This window comes from Rhamphochromis sp. 'chilingali', assembly GCF_963969265.1.
Source record: "Rhamphochromis sp. 'chilingali' genome assembly, chromosome: 3".
Lineage (NCBI taxonomy): Eukaryota > Metazoa > Chordata > Actinopteri > Cichliformes > Cichlidae > Rhamphochromis > Rhamphochromis sp. 'chilingali'.
In genome coordinates, this window is record NC_137931.1 from 23798564 (window position 1) to 23816654 (window position 18091).

At 42.2% G+C, this 18091-nt stretch overlaps 1 protein-coding gene across 1 annotated transcript in view; it reads right to left on the reverse strand.

Annotated features, from left to right (window-relative positions):
• LOC308394426 (uncharacterized protein) overlaps window positions 1-18091 on the reverse strand; it is an 80533-nt gene that overhangs the window by 14794 nt on the left and 47648 nt on the right. The window contains exons 4-6 of the mRNA XM_080878756.1: window positions 8997-9184; window positions 6524-6598; window positions 16-2697 (exon numbers count right to left, since the gene is read on the reverse strand). Coding sequence (XP_080734882.1) covers window positions 16-2697; window positions 6524-6598; window positions 8997-9138 — 2899 coding nt within the window. The 5' untranslated portion in view covers window positions 9139-9184. The remainder of the gene's footprint in view (window positions 1-15; window positions 2698-6523; window positions 6599-8996; window positions 9185-18091) is intronic.

The following is an 18091-nucleotide window of genomic DNA, read 5'->3' on the forward strand; positions in this document are numbered from 1 at the left end:
GTTTACTCTGGGTACCTTGTGAATCCATCCAGCCACTGTCTGTATCTAGGATGGACACGTCCATGGTGGTTTCATCGTTAGGTGCTTGATCGGTCTGGCTAAGAACATCCGAGGTCTCCTCCTCCACCTTCCTCACCTTCTTTCCATCCTCTTCTTCTATCATTTTATGATCTTCCGTTCCTTCCTTTTCCTCCTTTGTTTCCTCTTTCTTCACCCCTTCGTACTCGTCTGTCTTCCCTTTCACCTTATCTGTGTCTAAGTCCTCTTCTATTTTATCTGCCTCCATGTCTTCTCTGCCTCCTTCCTCTGTTTGCTGTGTCAGCTCGTGGTCAGAGCAGGGAGACAAGTGCGAACTGTCTGTTGCAGGTTCGTCACTGTTTTGGGCGCTGTGACTCCATTCTTCTGCTCCAGACTTTGGATCTTCTTCCAACATCTGGTCATCCACCATCAGTCTCACTTGTTCTGTCTTTTGCTCTTCCTTCCCAGCTTCTTCAGTTTGACTCTTCCTTGTTTCATCCGGCTCTTGGGCTTCTTCCATTATCTCTTGAGGCTCCTCTGCAATCTCAATATCATCTTCCTCCTCTGCTTCTTCATCTATTTGTGCTTGAGGGATAATGATGATCGGAGAAGATATTTGGAGCTTCGGTGAGCCTTTCACCAGACTGCTTTTTTGCTGCTGGTTTTGGTCATTTTTCTCATCTGTGTGCTTTGTAGTAATTAAATCCTGAGCAGTGTTTGAGGTCTGTTGCCCACTTTGGATTGTCTTAGCTTTGTCTGTGCTCTCTTCTAAAGACTGAGATAATCCTGAAGCCAAGTCTTTGTTTGGCATTTCTGGTTCATCACTTCTTTCTTCAGATTCTTTCTGCTCAGGCTTCAGATTTTCTTTGTCTAACTCTGACTGTTTATTATCAACGTTTTCAGATGCTTTTAGCTCTGATGGGTCATCTTTCTGTGCTTTCTCTCCTGCAGTTTGGGTTTCTGATGATGTGTCATCTGGAGACTTGGGGGTTGTTGGAGTTGGAGGAACCTTGGTTCCAGTTTCTGTAGGCGCGAAAGTGAACGAACTGTCTGGTGGGATAGGTGAAGCTTCTCTTGATGGGTCTTTTTCAACATCTACCTCAGGGATAGCTTGAATCTTTATGTTCCCTGGCAACCCAGTCTCCAAACGAAATTCACTCAGTCTGTCTTTTGAAGTAGTCATTGGGATTCTTAGCCGATCCGGTTTTATTCCACTGGTTACAGCTTTTTCAAGGATCAGGTTAGACTTTACTGGTGAGCCTTTCTTTTCTACCACTGGTATTTGAGAGATCACAGGGGTAACCTCTTTGTAATCTTGTTGTTGTATTCCTTTTGAAACATCTTTTGCTTTCAAATCCCCTAGATCCTCCTCTATTTCCCCCTCTACAGAAGGGAAACGCTGGTGTGGAGAATCCCCGGGACTGGGTACATCAGCGGGAGAAGGCATGGGCCCTGAATACTCACTGAAGACACAGTAGCCCACCTCCTCCAGCTGGTTTTCTTGTGAGAAAACACTTGGGGCTTGATCTGTCAAGGCAAGCTTGGCTAAAGAACTTCCCACAAGGGCAGATACATTGGCGGGCACTGACTTTCTTCTCATGTAGTCAACCTCCATCCTCTCCAGGGATGGACGAGGTAGGGCACCAGCCAGGTCCAACATCTCAGAGAGGCTTCCTGATTGTTTAGAACTATCTGTGTGCTTATCATAAGGTAAGGGCTCATCTGCCACGGTGGGGATATTTTCAGGTGTTTCAGTGTTAGTTGGGGTAATGGAGACAGCTGGTGGAAATGTAGGTGGATGGCTCACCACAGATGGAGTTGACGGATAAACCTCTGATTCATCATAGCTTCCACTGATTGGATACAAGCTTCCCATGAAGATCCTTGATTTCTCTTCCTTCACCGTCTGTCCGGCTGAAGACCCAACAGTAATGTTCAAGGAAAGACTTCTTTGTTCCAGTCCCAGTTTACCAGAAGATGTGTTGACATTTTGCTTTTGTTGTTTCTCCATATTCTGCACAATGTTTTCATCATCTCCACTTAATTTTGTCTCTGCCGTTGTGCTGAGCTCATAATAGCTCTGGGTTTGTGGCAACTCTTCTTCTCGACCCTCCATGGATGTGTCAAAGTAGGTTTTTGATCCTGACACGTGTTCTACAAAAACATCCGATCTGTCAAGTTCTGGAGTTGACGTCAGAGTTTCTTGCGAAAGGTCTGTTTTTTGAATATCAGTGAGCAGTGGTGTGTCATGCAATCTACAGTCATTTGCACCATGCTGGTCCTCCTTATTAACCGCCTCAAAAACATCAGTTTTTTCTTTGCTTTCATTCATATTTGACCCTGACTCACTTGGTAAGATAATTCCTGCTTCTTCTTTTTCTTCTGCCATAAGTTCTGATGAGGCCTCTGTCACAACAACTTCTTTTGCTTCTTTTTCTTTAGACTCTGAAAGTAATCTTCTGTCAGTGACCTCTTCCTTCCCACCCTCTCTGTCTTGATTACCCTGCTCTGTTGAGGAAGTGCAGGGGAGAGGTTTCTCTCTATCAGAAAGAAGGGGAGGGCCAGTCGAGGCAGGTTCTTCTCCTTCTGCCTTTGCTCTTTGTTTCTCAGGTGGCGATGGTTCATCTTCCTTCATAGTGGACTCACAAGATGGTTTACTGACTCTCTCTTCTGGCTGGGCTGCGAGTTTGAAGGATACTGTACAACTTTGTGTCGGGTCATGTTAGCTAAAAGCTTTGCTCGCAGCATCCACAAAAGCTAGCCAATACAGTCAAGCCGGCGCCGTCTGCACATAGATACAGTAGCTCTCCATCAAGCAATACACACAGCACAGTGTATTTTGTGGCAGGCCACAACAGCACAGAGGGGGGATCACAGCACCTAATATAGCGTGCAGAACTGGAATGAAGGAATGAGTTGCATGATGTTAGATGACAAGAAGAAAATGATACCCGAACACACTGAATTCCTATTGCAATACAGGAGGATTTATAAAATATGGTCATCAACATGGTGATCAAAATAAGTTACTTTTATTTGATGTATAAATGGTGTTACTGCAATTTCTACTGCAAACATTGGCATACTGTGGATATGAATGAATTGTTACAGTGCACAAATTATAAAACTAATATTTGCAATATAATCTTTATTAAGTTTCACAATAGTGATGAGCAATGAGGGTGAATCTTATTATCCTAAGTGTGTTTTTAGCAACAATAGGAAATTAACTTTTGCTCTGGGATGAAATGAAAACAACAGTGAAACTGAAAGCAGTGATACAACAGACTCAAAATACATTCAGGACTGATTTGTGAGGCACCCATACATGTGGGTACTCTCAGAAACAGCTGCTTCACACACAATTATTCCAGCAAAACCCACATAAAAAATATAAAGAGCGATAATTCTAGCAACAATTACATCTACAAGGCTTTACAGTTTAGACAATGATATTTGCATTTGCAATGTAGCTGGCAATACAAAGGTGCAGAAATGGATTGACTGTAATGTGGTTGATCGGGCGTTCTGATGTCGCTCCGATGGAAAGCAAATGGTAATGTTTTGGATGAAAAAGCACAAACTCAAAATGCTGCCACGTCATTTTGCAACTTCAGGTATTGAAGCGGAAGCTTAAGGATTTCAGAGCAACAAAGCTGCAGGAAGGCTGGCAGCAAAGCCTCAGTTGCATTACAGTTTATTAAGAGTTTTTGAACCCGCTACAGAACACAAGAGGAGCATGCAAAATAGGTTACGGGCAGACGTACACTCACGCTGTACCCTCACACAAACTGTATGCACACACAGAAAACCACACACACCTTTTTGTGATGGGTTGTGATCACCTTGATGACTTCCTCCATTGAGGGCCTCAGGGGTTTGGGCTTGCTGGAAGCCCAAAGCCTGGGGCTCTGTTAAATAATTTGTTTGTTCTAAGAGCAAATCTCTTGGCTGCTCATATGTCACATCCTCTTGGTGACTGTTGAGCTCCTCTGGAGCCTCCTCCTTCTCATCCTGCTGTTGACTGACAACCTCTACTTTATCATCTTTGGGCGGGGAAGGAAGACGCATAGATGAGACATGGAGGATGACAAAACTGGGATTACATGGTTTACAAGATACTTTCAGCTCTGATGGAGATGCATGGGATGCAATCGACAAGACTTCTAGCTTGGTCTTTATAATTAAATACATAATATTTAATGGTTTGCATACTAGATGTAGAAGCGGTTACAGCATCTTACTACAATAGTATATAACAGTATATAACAGGGGTCCCCAATCCCAGTCCACGAGGGCCGGTGTCCCTGCAGATTTTAGATGTGTCCTTGATCCAGCACAGCTGATTTAAATGGATAAATGACCTCCTCAACATGTCTTGAAGTTCTCCAGAGGCCTGGTAATGAACTAATCATGTGATTCATGTTGACCCAGGGTGAGATCTAAAACCTGCAGGGACACCGGCCCTCGTGGACTGGGACCCCTGCTCTAAGCCATCTGTCTTTTTATTCATAGACTGTACGTAAAAGATGGGCATAGCCTCTGTGTCGGAAAAATGCCTTAAAGTTAAGTCGGTATTTGTATTTTGAGGTTATTTAATATAAAAAAAGGGATATTGTACTTATAAATATGCATAGATAAGTTATTATTAAGCTATTAAAAGTACATATGAGTGGGTGCTGGTTTGTGGAAGCTGCCATGTCACCCTGCCATCTTGAATGCAGTTGCTAGGAAGAACGGTTTATATATTTGCCCATAACTGACAATGAGCTGGCTAAAAATAACAACAGCTGGTTATAGGCTAATAAAACTCACACTTTACTTCTGATTAACAGTTTGATTAGGTTCTTACATGGTATGAGAGTTTATTCACTAAATGTCTGAGTCCAACAATGTTACATTCACTTCAAAGAAAGTTTCACTAACAGCAGGTAACAGAGGCTAATAGCAGCTAAGTGAGGCTAACAGCAGCACTCACTAACATAAAATTTCAGGATAGCCTCAATAACTGACCTCAGTATCACTGTCATTGGAGAGAAATGAGCTTCCTTGATTCACTGACCTGTATTGACCTCCTTTCACAAAGTTTTACAGCCTCCTTCAAAGTAAATAAAGCACGATGCCTCTCACCCAGCATTGACAGCTGAGGTAAACAGTGGCCTAACTGCCTACACCATCGGGCGATCTGGTCCGGAGTTGCTTTTGCCGTGTGAGAGCACTTACTACAGGTGAATAGTGCCCAAAGCTTTTGAGGTGACTACAAAATATTAAACTGATTGTTAATTGACTGTATTAGATTTCCTTCTTTTTCCTTATTTATTGCTAAGTGTTGATATTATTCAAGTATCTTAAAATATAGTGTGTACAACATTGCACTTCTTACACACACAGAAGCAGAAACATATCGACCAGCCTCGTCGGTTATGGGGTACAGTCTAATTTTAATATTTTTTATCTGTCTTTGATGACTAAAACATGTTTGTCCTATATCAATCCTTGATTGCAATCTACAATTTACTGAGATCTAGCGGTACAAAGTTTAGATAGTATAACTTTAAACCTGTTGGCCAGAACGGGGCGACTCGTCTAGCAGATGGAACAATAACAACCTTATTTGTCACGTCTTTTACAACCCCAACAGACATTTTCCTGAAGAGTGTGGCGTCTCATGTACTAGCTTCAATTCTTATTGAGTAGAAAAGCCATTTAAAGTCAACATTACACGAAATCAGTGTATGATTAAGCGCGCGACCTCAGAGTCAGATTCATTCTCTCCCACCTCAGGTTTCAAAAAGCTAAGATGGCAGTGACTGAAAAAAAAGCATTACTTCACAAACCAGCTGTCAAAGTAGCTATTTCAATCTTTTTAATACGGTCTATGAGCATATCTCATTATCCCACAGATCTAAATTTCAGACACTGAGTAAAGAAACTAACCCTAAACCATGCAGTGAGACTATACAACGCTACACTTTTGTAATTGCATGCCACATGTCAAGAAGAAACACGCAGATATGTTAAATAGCTGAAAGTCAGACTTGGAAAAAATCAATACACAGAGTGAGATAGGGAACAACAGAGGAGATGCTGAGGGGTGGAAAGCAGACTAATGAAATGAAGGACTCCAGTGGCTGGTAATGTACCATTGCCTGAATGGAGGAAGAGTGTTTGTGTTGCCTAGTCCTTGTGTGCAGGGTTCACGACTCAACTAACTGTTATGTGTTTTAAACCAATGCAGGAGTGTGGACAGGACAGGGCGGCATGCTATGCATGCTCCAAACTCCTTAAAGGTGATATGACGATCAGCTGGCATGCAGACAGAGCACCGTGAAATTAAACGGTAGGGGGAAAAGGAAAGAGAGAGAGGAGGAAGAGGGTGCCCCATCTTTAAATCCTAGGGACAAGTGTGCTTGGGTGTCTTTTAGAGACTTTTGTGCCACTCTCACAGCCATTCACACCGTCAACCTGGATAGCCTGGATTGGCTTTAAGTGTGTATAGGTGTACCTTGTGCCACGGGCCCAATCTGCTCAGCGGATGGAGAGGGGGGAGGGGAGGGAGGCAAATTGGCTGAGTCATCCACTGCGAAGGAGAGAGAGAGAGAGAGACACACACACACACCGGGAAGACAAGACATGGATGGGAGGAAGGAAATGAAGACGATTCACTCTGCTGACCTTATCTCTTTGTGAGGTCTCCCTTTGAATTCAGAGCTTGGCAGGTTGTGTGTGCTTCATGAATGGTAAGTGCTCAGCACAGGACTGGACGCTTTCTCTGAGATTTAATAAGTTGGGCCTTTTGTTTGCTGCCCGTTGAGGATAAATGCAAACAGACTCACTAACTTACCCAAATGATGCAGAGAAACTCTTTTTTTTAAAAACATTTTATTAAGCTTTATAAGGCAGAATACACCCAAGATCAACACATCATAAACTTTCCAAATGTACTTGTTAGACGGTGGCACAAATATCAGTGGTTCTCATTTAAATTCTAACATGGTGTTGTAGCACTGCATTATCTAAATTACAAGCTTATTTCTTGCCTAGTTTTTCTCTGTCTGTTTTAAGGGTTTATTCATTCAGTTTTCTTGGTATTTATTTATTCAGCTCAACTTTTTATGAATGCTTTTAGTAAACAATTTAATTGTTTATTGGCAGCAAACATTGCTGGAACCCTTATATCATGCAGGCGCTGGACCGCAGAGAAGTGGATCTTGATGCTGTTTCCATGTAGATGTAATGCTGTCTGTTTAATGTTGTCTTTTTTTTTTTTTGCAGGCAACTAATTTGGTTGAGAATAGACTTTAAACAATGTATAGTGCTTTGCAAAAGTCTTAAAGCCACCCCTTGTTTCTTTATATTTTGCTCGAATGGAGCCAGACTTAATTTTTATTTTTAAAGGGCTCTTGAACAATAGTTCTCCAGGTTTTCTGAAGGACTTTCAAGTGATTAGTTGGACATTGGCATTTTCAGTCCAGCCGTTGTACCTGACCATTTTAAGAGGAATGTTTTTGTTTGCTAGCCACTTACACTGACCTGTGAATCATTCAAGTATAAAACACTCAAGGAATGAACCAGTTGTATTGTGTCTACATATAACAGACAACTTGGCAAAGAGCCAATTTTAAATTGTATCTTTAGACACTTTGTTACTAGCAGCCTGTCATAAAAACACATAATTTGTTCTCATTTCTTTAGTTGAAACTCTGAAAAATACCAAAGATAACACAGTTTCACATAAAATAGTATTTTTGCACCAACAATGTGATTTCCAAAGAGATTTTGAAAAATTTGCATATCTCATCATGGTGTGCAGTGTGTCCTTAAAAATAATTGAAGAAACTGGGCAAAACAAGAAGTATCAGGCTTAAAAAAACCCAAACCCTAAAATATTGACTATGTTTGGAGGAGGTCAGTAGAGAGGAACGAGAGTGACAGCCGTCTACAGCCATCTGTGAAACACGGTGGAGGCTCTGTCACGGTTTGAGCTGCATGTCAGCCAGTGGTGTTGGAAGTCTTGTCAAAATGTAGACACAGAAAAGTAGCATCAGATTTTGACTGTGCAATACAATCTGGAAACGATCTGATTGGCAGCAGCTTCATCGTTTGATTGACTGGCCTCTCCACAGCCTGGAACTTAACATCATTGAAGCAGTCGATTGGCAAGAGCTTCATTTTCAGCATGACAATGATCTTAAACTCACTGCCAAAATCATAAATGTTAGAAAAGAATAAAGCTGAAGAATAAAGCTGGTCACACCAATATCGACTTTCAAGCTCATTAGAAACTTTACTGCATTTCCATGGATGTTTGGACATTTCAATAATCACTGCACCTATTTCCCATTCTCCTAGTAAAATATAAAGAAAAGAGGCTGGCTCAAGACTTTTTCACAGTATAATAATATACTGCAATTATATAATAATTTAACCCTCCAGTTTTGTGCATTTGCTGATTGCTGATGATGATTATAACTGTTCGAGACAGTTTATCTATAGCCTAGTAGGTTTATAATCATAACTTTTTTGATAACTTTTTTCCCCTTTTTGGCTACTTTCATTTTTTGCTATTTGTTAACTTTTGTGCTCAATTTCAATCCGGTCCACTGCGCTCTTAAATCTTATTGTAATTCTACTTTGTCAGACGAGTTGAGCTGATCCTTCCACTTAACACCGTTTGGGAATCACCAATTTTACACCCACCAAAGAGCCATCACTGTACCTTCCCCAATGTCCTTCTGCCTTTGTTAACACAGCTACAGCAGACTGTCCATGTTCAGCACTCATTCAATCAAAACACTTTCATTTGTTCAAGTGCCTTCATGGGATTGACTGCTCTTGCCCAGCATGATGGAGCCAATCACAATCCTCACAGCTGTAGACCCATCTGGTGGTGTGTGCAGGCACTCCAATCAATGCCATTGATACAACTTTGCATGCACATGCTTTTGCACACACTCGCAAACACACCGCACGCCTACCTGACGTCCCAGGATGCGCAGCCGCCCCGCCCCCGTGGTATCCATTCTCTCTATAGGCTGAGCTGTAGGCGGAGTAGCCATTCTCGCCATTCTCCTGGCCGTTGGAGGCCCAGTGCCCCTCTGGCTGCTGACCGTCTGCCATACCTGCCTGCTGGGAATCCGGGGAGGGGAAGGGTCACCTGTTGTGTCTAAGGGTGGGGGGCGGGAGAAAAGACAACGTATTATATAACAATAATAATAATAAACAGATGAGTCTTGGCAGAGATGAGTCTTTGCTGCAACAATAAGAGGGAGAAAACCCCCTGCGTGGTGAAGGTTACAGAATTGGCCACTAGGGGGAGCACTGTGCTACGCTGATGCTTTACCGGCCGGCCTTTGTCTCAGCATCCACGTGCTGAGACAGGAGGGAGAATATGTGCATCTCATTTGTCATGATTCATTAGTTTCTTTGTTTGGTCTTGCTTTTATCATAAAGGTGTATATGGCAACACCGCCTGATAAAATACATGCCTTCATTGTACGATTATTTGGATTAACCCCCCCTGCCTCCCCCACAGAGTGCAGGGATGGAAAAAAAGCAGGTGATTAGTAAAAAACAAACAAATTCTCTCAATTTTTAATCCAAAATATGTGACACTCTGCTGTAGAGAGGCTATGACACCGTGGTTGAACACACCCTTGATATCCCATAAGGAGGCTGTTACCATGGCAACCACAACGGGCCTTAAGGGTAGTGGGGAGGGGGGGGGGGGGGGGGGGGGCGTCCGGCAGATGGGTTTGACAGGCTCACCCTTTCAGTAGCAAACAAGTGCTCAATATGCACACAAATCTCGGAATATAACACAGCGACCACATTTCCACCAATTACAATAACAAAAAGCTTTGTTGCATTCAAGTACGTGCTGCTGAAGTATCTACGTTTTAATCAAGCCTCACTTAAAGCTATGTTTTACCCTCCAGAGCAAACACATAATGTTGCCTCCCGTGTCTGCCATTCTCCCTAAACAGGATCATTATAAACAAGCAGCTGCAAATTATTTCATCATAACAAACCATCAAGAAGACTCCTTTCTTCTTCCTCTCCCTTCTGAGGCACAACCTTCATGCAGGCAGGGGCCGGTCAGTCAGACTTTCAGCAGAATGTTAATACATCTATTATACCCCCAAACTATGGAATAAAAATAACCATCACGCCAGCGATTGTGTCGCCTCATCCTTACACTCCTTTCCTGTCTCCTTTCCCACCCTGCAGCGTCGCATGATGACAGGCCCGCAGTGATCGGGGCTAATGTCTGCTGCAGTGTGAGGCTCAGACAGAGAGGGAGAGAGAGAGATGAAGAAGGAGTAGAAGGAAGACCTACTGACACTCAAAGATACTAGGCCAAACTGTCTGAGACTAAAAATCTCAGCCCAGGGCTCAGTCTAGTCCCAGCTGTTGCTAAGGAAGAAAACTGGTGCGCTGACAGCCACATGGTGCTCATGGTGGTTCAGAACCGCTCTGACCTGCTTTTAGCTTCTTTTTCAGCAATATTGTGCCACACTTGGCATTCACACATTGTCCCTGCAAAGGATGTCATAAACCCTGGCTGTTTAAATAAAGACGTTGAGTAAAAAAACAGGTTAATTTACAGAGTTTTGGGCCAATTAAAATCTTCAATTAAAGAGTACTGCCTGTTTACAGTACTATTAAATTACACATTGACCTTAGGAGCAGAACATGTATTTTTTCCATACTTCTTAAGGATACTGATAAATAAAATTAAAGCAAAGACATTCAAGAAACGCGTGTGGATTGGTGTGCTTCTAAACAGCATCCAGACATGATCAGGACGACCTGCTGAAGTTTAAACTGAACATCAAAATGAGGAAGAAAGGTGATTTGTTCTCCATTCTGCATCCTCCATTCAACAGTGATCAGTATACAGAGAATGATATGAAAGAGCAAATATCCTGAGGAGAATAGCCAGACTCCTTTCAACGGATAGGATGGTAACAGTAACTCAAGTAATCTCAAGAAGACCACACTGAGTGCCACTCCTGTCAGCTAAGCAGGAAACTGAGGCTACAGTTCACACAGATTTGCCAAAACTACACAACAGAAAATTGGAAAATTGTTGCCTGGTCTGGTGAGTCTCAATTTTTGTGACATTCAGATGTAACTTGATTTAAACAACATAAAAGCATGGATCCATCTTGCCTTATCACGATTCAGGCTGGTGGTGTAATGATGTGGTGGATATTTTCTTGGCACCTTTTGGCCTCCTTATGGCCTCCTTAGTACCAACTGAGCATCCTTTAATTACCACACCCTACCTGAGTATTGTTGCTGACTATGTCCATCCATTTATGTCCACAGTGTACCCATAACACACCCATCAGGTGTCAGAAAGTTCACCGAGTTCACTGTACTCAAATGGCCTCTGCAGTCAGCAGATCTCAGTCTGGTAGAGCACCTTTGGGATGTGGTGGAGATGGAGATTCTCATCATGGATGAGTAGTTGGAAATAACAACTCTGTGATGCTATTACTTTAATATGGTCTTAATATGGTGTTTGGTGAGTGTATAAACAAGCAAATTCTGATTTTTTTAAATCCCCAGATTAGAATTATACTTAATTTATTCTGTGACCTTTGGACTTAAGTAACACTTTATACTGAAGTCACACCAAATTGTCTATTTTTTTCTGTTGTTTGGCTTTGCCAACTCTCCAGACCTTGCTTTCCAGGCACACCCTGTCATCCTCGCACACTTAACATGATTCGACATTGCCCTCTCGCACCGGTTCCCCTTGGTTGTTTACCAGTCTTAGTGTGTTAGAAAGGGATAAAGTCTGCAGTGGCTATTTTCCAACCACAACACCAAAAAATTAGAAGATTAAATGAGGCGTATTCTGCAGTGATGAAAAGCCCTATAACGGTTTTCCTCTCATGTTTCCCACAGCAATCCCTCTCTTTTAAGACACAAGATACTTTAAGAAATACACTCTGCAGGGTTGAACAGACAAAGTGCAACAAAATGAAGTTTGATCTTTATATTTTTAGGCATTTTTTAGATACAATCCTAACAGCAATAGCACAGCATGAGGACCATCACATTTTTCTAATGCTTAGAGGGTTAGCTCAACAGCACTAGGAGTCAAAAGTGATCCGTCAAATTCCATCACATCTCGAGTTTGATGCCTTAAATGAAACGTTCCAGCGTGATCGCTCGCAGAGAAGAAGAAGAGAAGGTGTGGCAGCAAGCCTGAGGCTAATCGGACATGAGTGGGTTTCTCTTCTTCGTCTTTCTTTCCTCTTTTACTGTCATCGTCTCGCGCTCTCATGACCCCCTGCTGCGCTCCTCTCTACCTTCCACCCCCAGCATCTCATCGCACCACCCAAGCTCTAATCCCACCACATTTCCCTCCCTGTCTGCACCTCATCCCCCCTTCCAACCCCACCCCAATCTGGGTCACCCATCATGCCTCCGTAGAGCGCCACTCACATCGGAATGTCACCATCCATTTAGGATGGAGGATGGAATCTCTGGCAGCCTGTCTCAGTAGGCCAACCTGGCCTTAATCCTCTGTGGGAGAGGCCGAGTGTGTGTTTGAATGTGTGTGTGTGTTGGAGAACCTTTGTGTTTGCAGCTAGGATCAGCACGGTCACTAGGTAAGATTTTCTACACCACACTACAGATTAACAGTATCATTTAATCTCTTCTATTTGCTTTTGAGCAGACTAATCTCACGATAGTATCTACTGAATATCTGTATGAAATGAACGTGTTATAGAGATATAGATATTTTATTTATTGTTCGTGTCTTTTTTCAAGCAAATCAGCTTGTTACACGCGCATTGGTGCACTGAATGATGGCTGACTGTCACACTGAACAGAAGAACTGTGAAGTACTAAAGGACAAAAAAGTTTCCCGTGACCTGTAATCAACCCAGAATCCAGTGGCTTCCTCCTCTGGCAGCAGATGGACAGATTATGTTTTGCTGACTCAGCAGAACATGTGGCGGGGGGCTGGGGGGGTATGAAGCGTAATGAGTGCCTTCAGCGAAGTGTGAATGAACTGTGTAAATGCTGGAGAGCAGCACGATGAGCGAGGCACGCGCACACACAAACTCACAGCCGTGAACACGAGGCAGGGGTGATATCCACTCCTTACAGATTAAGTGCCGTAATAACTGGGGTAGAGGTGCCCTGAGATTATATTAGCACCTCTTTCAAAAGCACTGTTTTCTAGATAATGTTGATATTACTCAGTAAAAATACATTAAATATTTTAAATCACGTGATAATAAAACTGTAAAAAAGCTCAAGGTTGTTTGTGTCCTACTTTTTATTTATTAATACTTTAAACAATAACCTGAGTATCAAAAACTAATGTCACCAGCCTTTCTTTTTGCTGTGTTTACATCACTATGTATCTGCATTCCTATCAAATAACTGCTTCAAGAGATCTAAGTGACTGTATCCGGGTCTCCTTCCCTTTCTTTGGTCACAGTCCAGATCTGTCCATGTATCTCCTGCCAAGAAGATGAGCTAGACTCATACATGGTAAAATAAGATTTTTATCGACTCATAAAACTTGACGATTGATGATTACTTAGTTTTTTAAAATGTCTTTTATGTTGCTGCCTCGTGTCTCGGTGCTCTATTTTTTCTCTTCTCTTCTCCATCACACTCTTCCAGTCATGGTGGATGGCTGCCTCTCCCCGAGCTCTTGGGTTTCATGAAGGACTCTTACCTGTTAAAAGGGAGTTCTTCCTCCCCACCGCTGATAAGTTGTTCCTCAAAAGGGATCGTAAAATTGTGGGACTGTGGAATATAACCTCCTTAAACCTCTTTAATTTGTCAGTAATGATTGGGGTTCATATATACAGTTTTACTAATAAACTTTTCAACATGTCCACATACATGTCCCTAAAGAGGACAATATAACAACACTGGATGACTGATTTGACTGATAAGTCCTGTAAGTTTTGAGGTGGAGGCTCCATGGATCAGACTTTTGTCCAGCACGTCATAGATGCTGGATTAGATTGCGATCTGGGGAATTTTTAGGCCATTCCTGAACCATTTTTACTTTGTGGCAGGGTGCATTATCCTGCAGAAAGAGTCCACAACCAGCAGGGAGTACTTTTTCCATGAACTGGTGCACATGGTCTTCAGTGCTTAGATACATAGTTTGTTTTCAAACCATGACACTTGCCGGTCATGTGAGCAATGCACATGAACCCAACTATCCACATGATGTAAAAGAAAACCTGATTCATCAGACGAGGCCATCTTCTTCCATCGTTCATGGTCCGGTTCTGCTGCTCATGTACCCATTGTGGGAACTTGTGGATAGAGGTTAGCATGGGCACTCTGACTGATCTGTGGCTATGCACGTTCTTCTGCAACAAGCTGTGATGAACAATTTGATATGCAGATACTGTGTGCTGGATCAGACCATACGGGCCAGCCTTAGCTGCCCATGTGCATCATTGACCTGTGGCCACCCATGACCCTGTCTCTGGTTCAGTGCTGTTCCTTCCTTGTATCACTTTCAACAGAAACTGATCACTGCAGACTGGGAACACCCAGAGGAGCTGCAGGTTCGGAGATGCTCGGAACGATTCATCTAGCTATCACAATCTGGCCAGTTTGTCAAACTTGCTCAAATCCTTATGCTTGTCGTAATGGTCATAATGTGATGTCTAACTGGTGTATGTAAGTTATACTTGGTAGGTTTTAACTTAACTTTAACTTATTATTACTGTTAGTAATTTCTGAGCTAATTTCCTTGACCCTTCCAAAATTTCTCCAAGCTTGAAAAAAATCCTTTAAATTTGTACATATGTGCATTAGTTAAACACATTGCCTGCTGCAGCTGTCACCAAAACACGATGTAGGCTGAACTGATATGTGTTCATCACACAAACAAACCCATACAGGTGCTTAGTCATCATCATAGTAACCATGACAATATATTCACTTTATGTAATCTAAATGCTCCTCACTCGAAAACAATGACAACAGTAAGTTCATTAATGTGTGCTATGCAGTTCATTTTAAGTAACCCACACCTGCAAACTGATGTTCCCCCTTTTAAGGCAATTCAGGGTTGAGTTTAACTGAAAGCAACTGCTGGCTTTCTGCACCCTTTATTTTCAGCCCCCAACCTCATCACAGCAGTAGATGTTCCCTGGCATGCATCAGCCCCATCCTGCAGTGATGTCATTGTTTCCATGGTGATATAACAGCCAGTGCAACCAGTAGAGGAGTGTGACTTTGACCACGTTATGGATCCACAAAGAGGTCAGCAGAGCCTGCAGGATCCGGGGGGGTCACAAATGGGAGCGGAGCCGTTTAACTCATCAATATCCTGATAGCTGGTTACAGGTTGGGCTCTAGATGTCATTTTAGGCTTTTATGCTGCTGGTGGTGCTAATGGGGGAGGTATTAATTATATATTTTTGCATGTAGACTCTTTAGTTGCTATGACAGTAAGAAAAATACCACACAGCAGGATTTAAAAGAGAAATAAATCAAGAATGTATGCCTTTCATGCTTTGATTACAAAAATAATCAATAAAAGAAAAAGAAAACTTGAGAAAACTCCTAATTTTGTTAATCATCTTGCAACCCTTCCAGTTTAGTCTTGGCTCCTATTGTCGTTTCCCACACCTTTTGCTTTTCAAAAAAGGTTACAGCCAGATTGTTTAGATACATAAGGAACACACATCGAAAGAAAAACAACACAGTCAAGCATAATAAACTGCATGATCAAAAACTGTTTGCTTCTGCAGTATCTTCCCCGGCACATCTGTGTCAGGTGAACCTGTGCATTCAATGGTGTCAGCGTAATTGGCAGAATCACTGCTCCCCTGGTGGAGCCCCTGTTCCAAAATCGACACCTATACTGTATGTTCAACTAAAATTTGCAGCTGCCCAAATGGACAAGCCAGATGCCTTCTGGAGAAAGGTTTTATGGAGAGATGAGACAAAGACTGAGATGCTTGGTCACAATGACCAGAGGTATGTTTGGAGGAGTAAAGGTGAGGCTTTCAAACCCAAGAGATGACTCAGTTCATCTCGGCTGGAGATGGTTTGCTCTGCGCCGAGTCAAACTGGGATATCAGAGAGGAATCGCTGACCTGACGTCAACTGAAATGAAGTTACTGCTCAGAGACATGTAGACGGGGTCTACAGTAAAGATGGTGTAAAAGAAATGAATTCAGCGTCTGAACACCATACAGGTGTTTTTTTTTCTTGTTTTTATGCCACTTCATTTTTTAGTTCTTTTACTTGTTTTTTTTACACTACTTTTTGACTGTTTGTATGTGAAAAGTATTTAATAAATAAATAAACTTACTTAATTACTTACAACACTTGGAGGCTGAGGTACAGCTTTGCCAGGATCCTCAGATACGCACATATCGACAGACAGTTAAAGAAAAGAAAACTATGTGAATTAAAGACAGCGTAACGAAGCCCTATAGCTGTGAAATACATCAAAGCTCGTTTTGGATGTATCTCCTGAAGGCTCAGTGCTAATAATTTCGGGTTTTTTTAGCTTATTATTTCGTTTTTATTATGGTATTAAAGAGTGGAGGCAAATCTCTACCAGCCTACCGTGCCCACCAAGTAGACAGTGGACCATTCATGATCATGAAGAGCTGGAATTACACTTGTGAACTGAATAACTTTCTATTATTGACACATCAAACAAACGGCTGCCAGGACAAACAGGACAACTGTGACATGTTTACACAGCACGAGCTCGCCGCCGTGTTTCTCAAAACTTCCTGTCTGTCAGCCCAAGCCCTCTCTTTATTACCCAAACTGAAGTGAATTTTGATGCCAATTACTGCACTACCGCACTTGTATACACCTACACCTACGCACACAATCTGCTAGAAATCAACTGACACGTACACAAACACCCACCGGCTCACGCAAACAAACACAGCTCAAATGCATCCAGAAGTCGTTGCTTAGGAGCGAGCGCGTTGTTAACACAAGCTAGATATAGAAACAGATGGTTGTGAAATCTCCGTCCTGCCGCTCGCTCTGTCATTTCTCTCTCTGTGACGCCACTCAAACACATATCAGCGGGAAAACACAAGATTAGACTTTCAGCTTAATGACTCCTTTTTGGCATACAAAAATATCCGTCATGACACCAACGCAAACAATCATTTCTCTTCTTTGTGAGCATAATTCCCCCTCTATTATATTTAAATATATATATATATATATATTTGACAATAGTCAAGCTGATCCTCTGGCTGAGTGCAGTTACTTAGAGCTGGCTCCCTGGGCCCCATGAGTCATGGGAAAACTGAGTGTGAAATGTCATGGGGGCATTTGAGCAGAAGTAGTGAATCTGGCAGCAGGTTTCCTGCTTTTGCTTTTTCTTTTCTTTATGTCACTTTAAAAGCTCTCATTAAGCCAGAGTTTATCAGCGATGTCTCTAGTAGGTTACTGTGTCTGATGTGGGCCTGTCTGATCATTACTGTGTTTTCTTTGAAAGTAAAATCTCAGCCCACACAAATATATCAACAACAGTGATCACAAAACGGTGTATAACTGAACACAGTAGTGCAATTTTTAACCAGGTCTTCCCATTAACACCTGACCTGTCCAGAGGGTCAGTCAATGAGCTCGTCAATAGCTTCAATGCTAACATGTTAAATGTAATGGACACTATTGCTCCCATTAAGGTGAAGGTTATCTCTGGAAGGAAAAAGTCTCCATGGAGAAACTCCACACTGGTGAAAAATGAAAAAAGAGAGTGTAGGAAAGCTGAGCGCAGATGGAGAAAAACAAACCTCCAGGTTCATTATGACATTTATAAAGAGAAACTTCACAATTATAATTTACAACTGAGGAATGCAAGGAGGTCCTACTTCTCTGACATCATCACTAAAAACAGCCATAATGCTCGGGTCTTATTTTCTACAGTTGACAGGCTAACAAACCCTCCTGTGTCAGTGGCAGCTGAACTTCATTCGACCATGGCCTGCAATGACTTTGCCAAATTCTTCACAGAAAAAATCCAAAAAATTAGACAAGCAATTGGTACATCAACAGCAGATCCAGGATATGTACTGTGTCC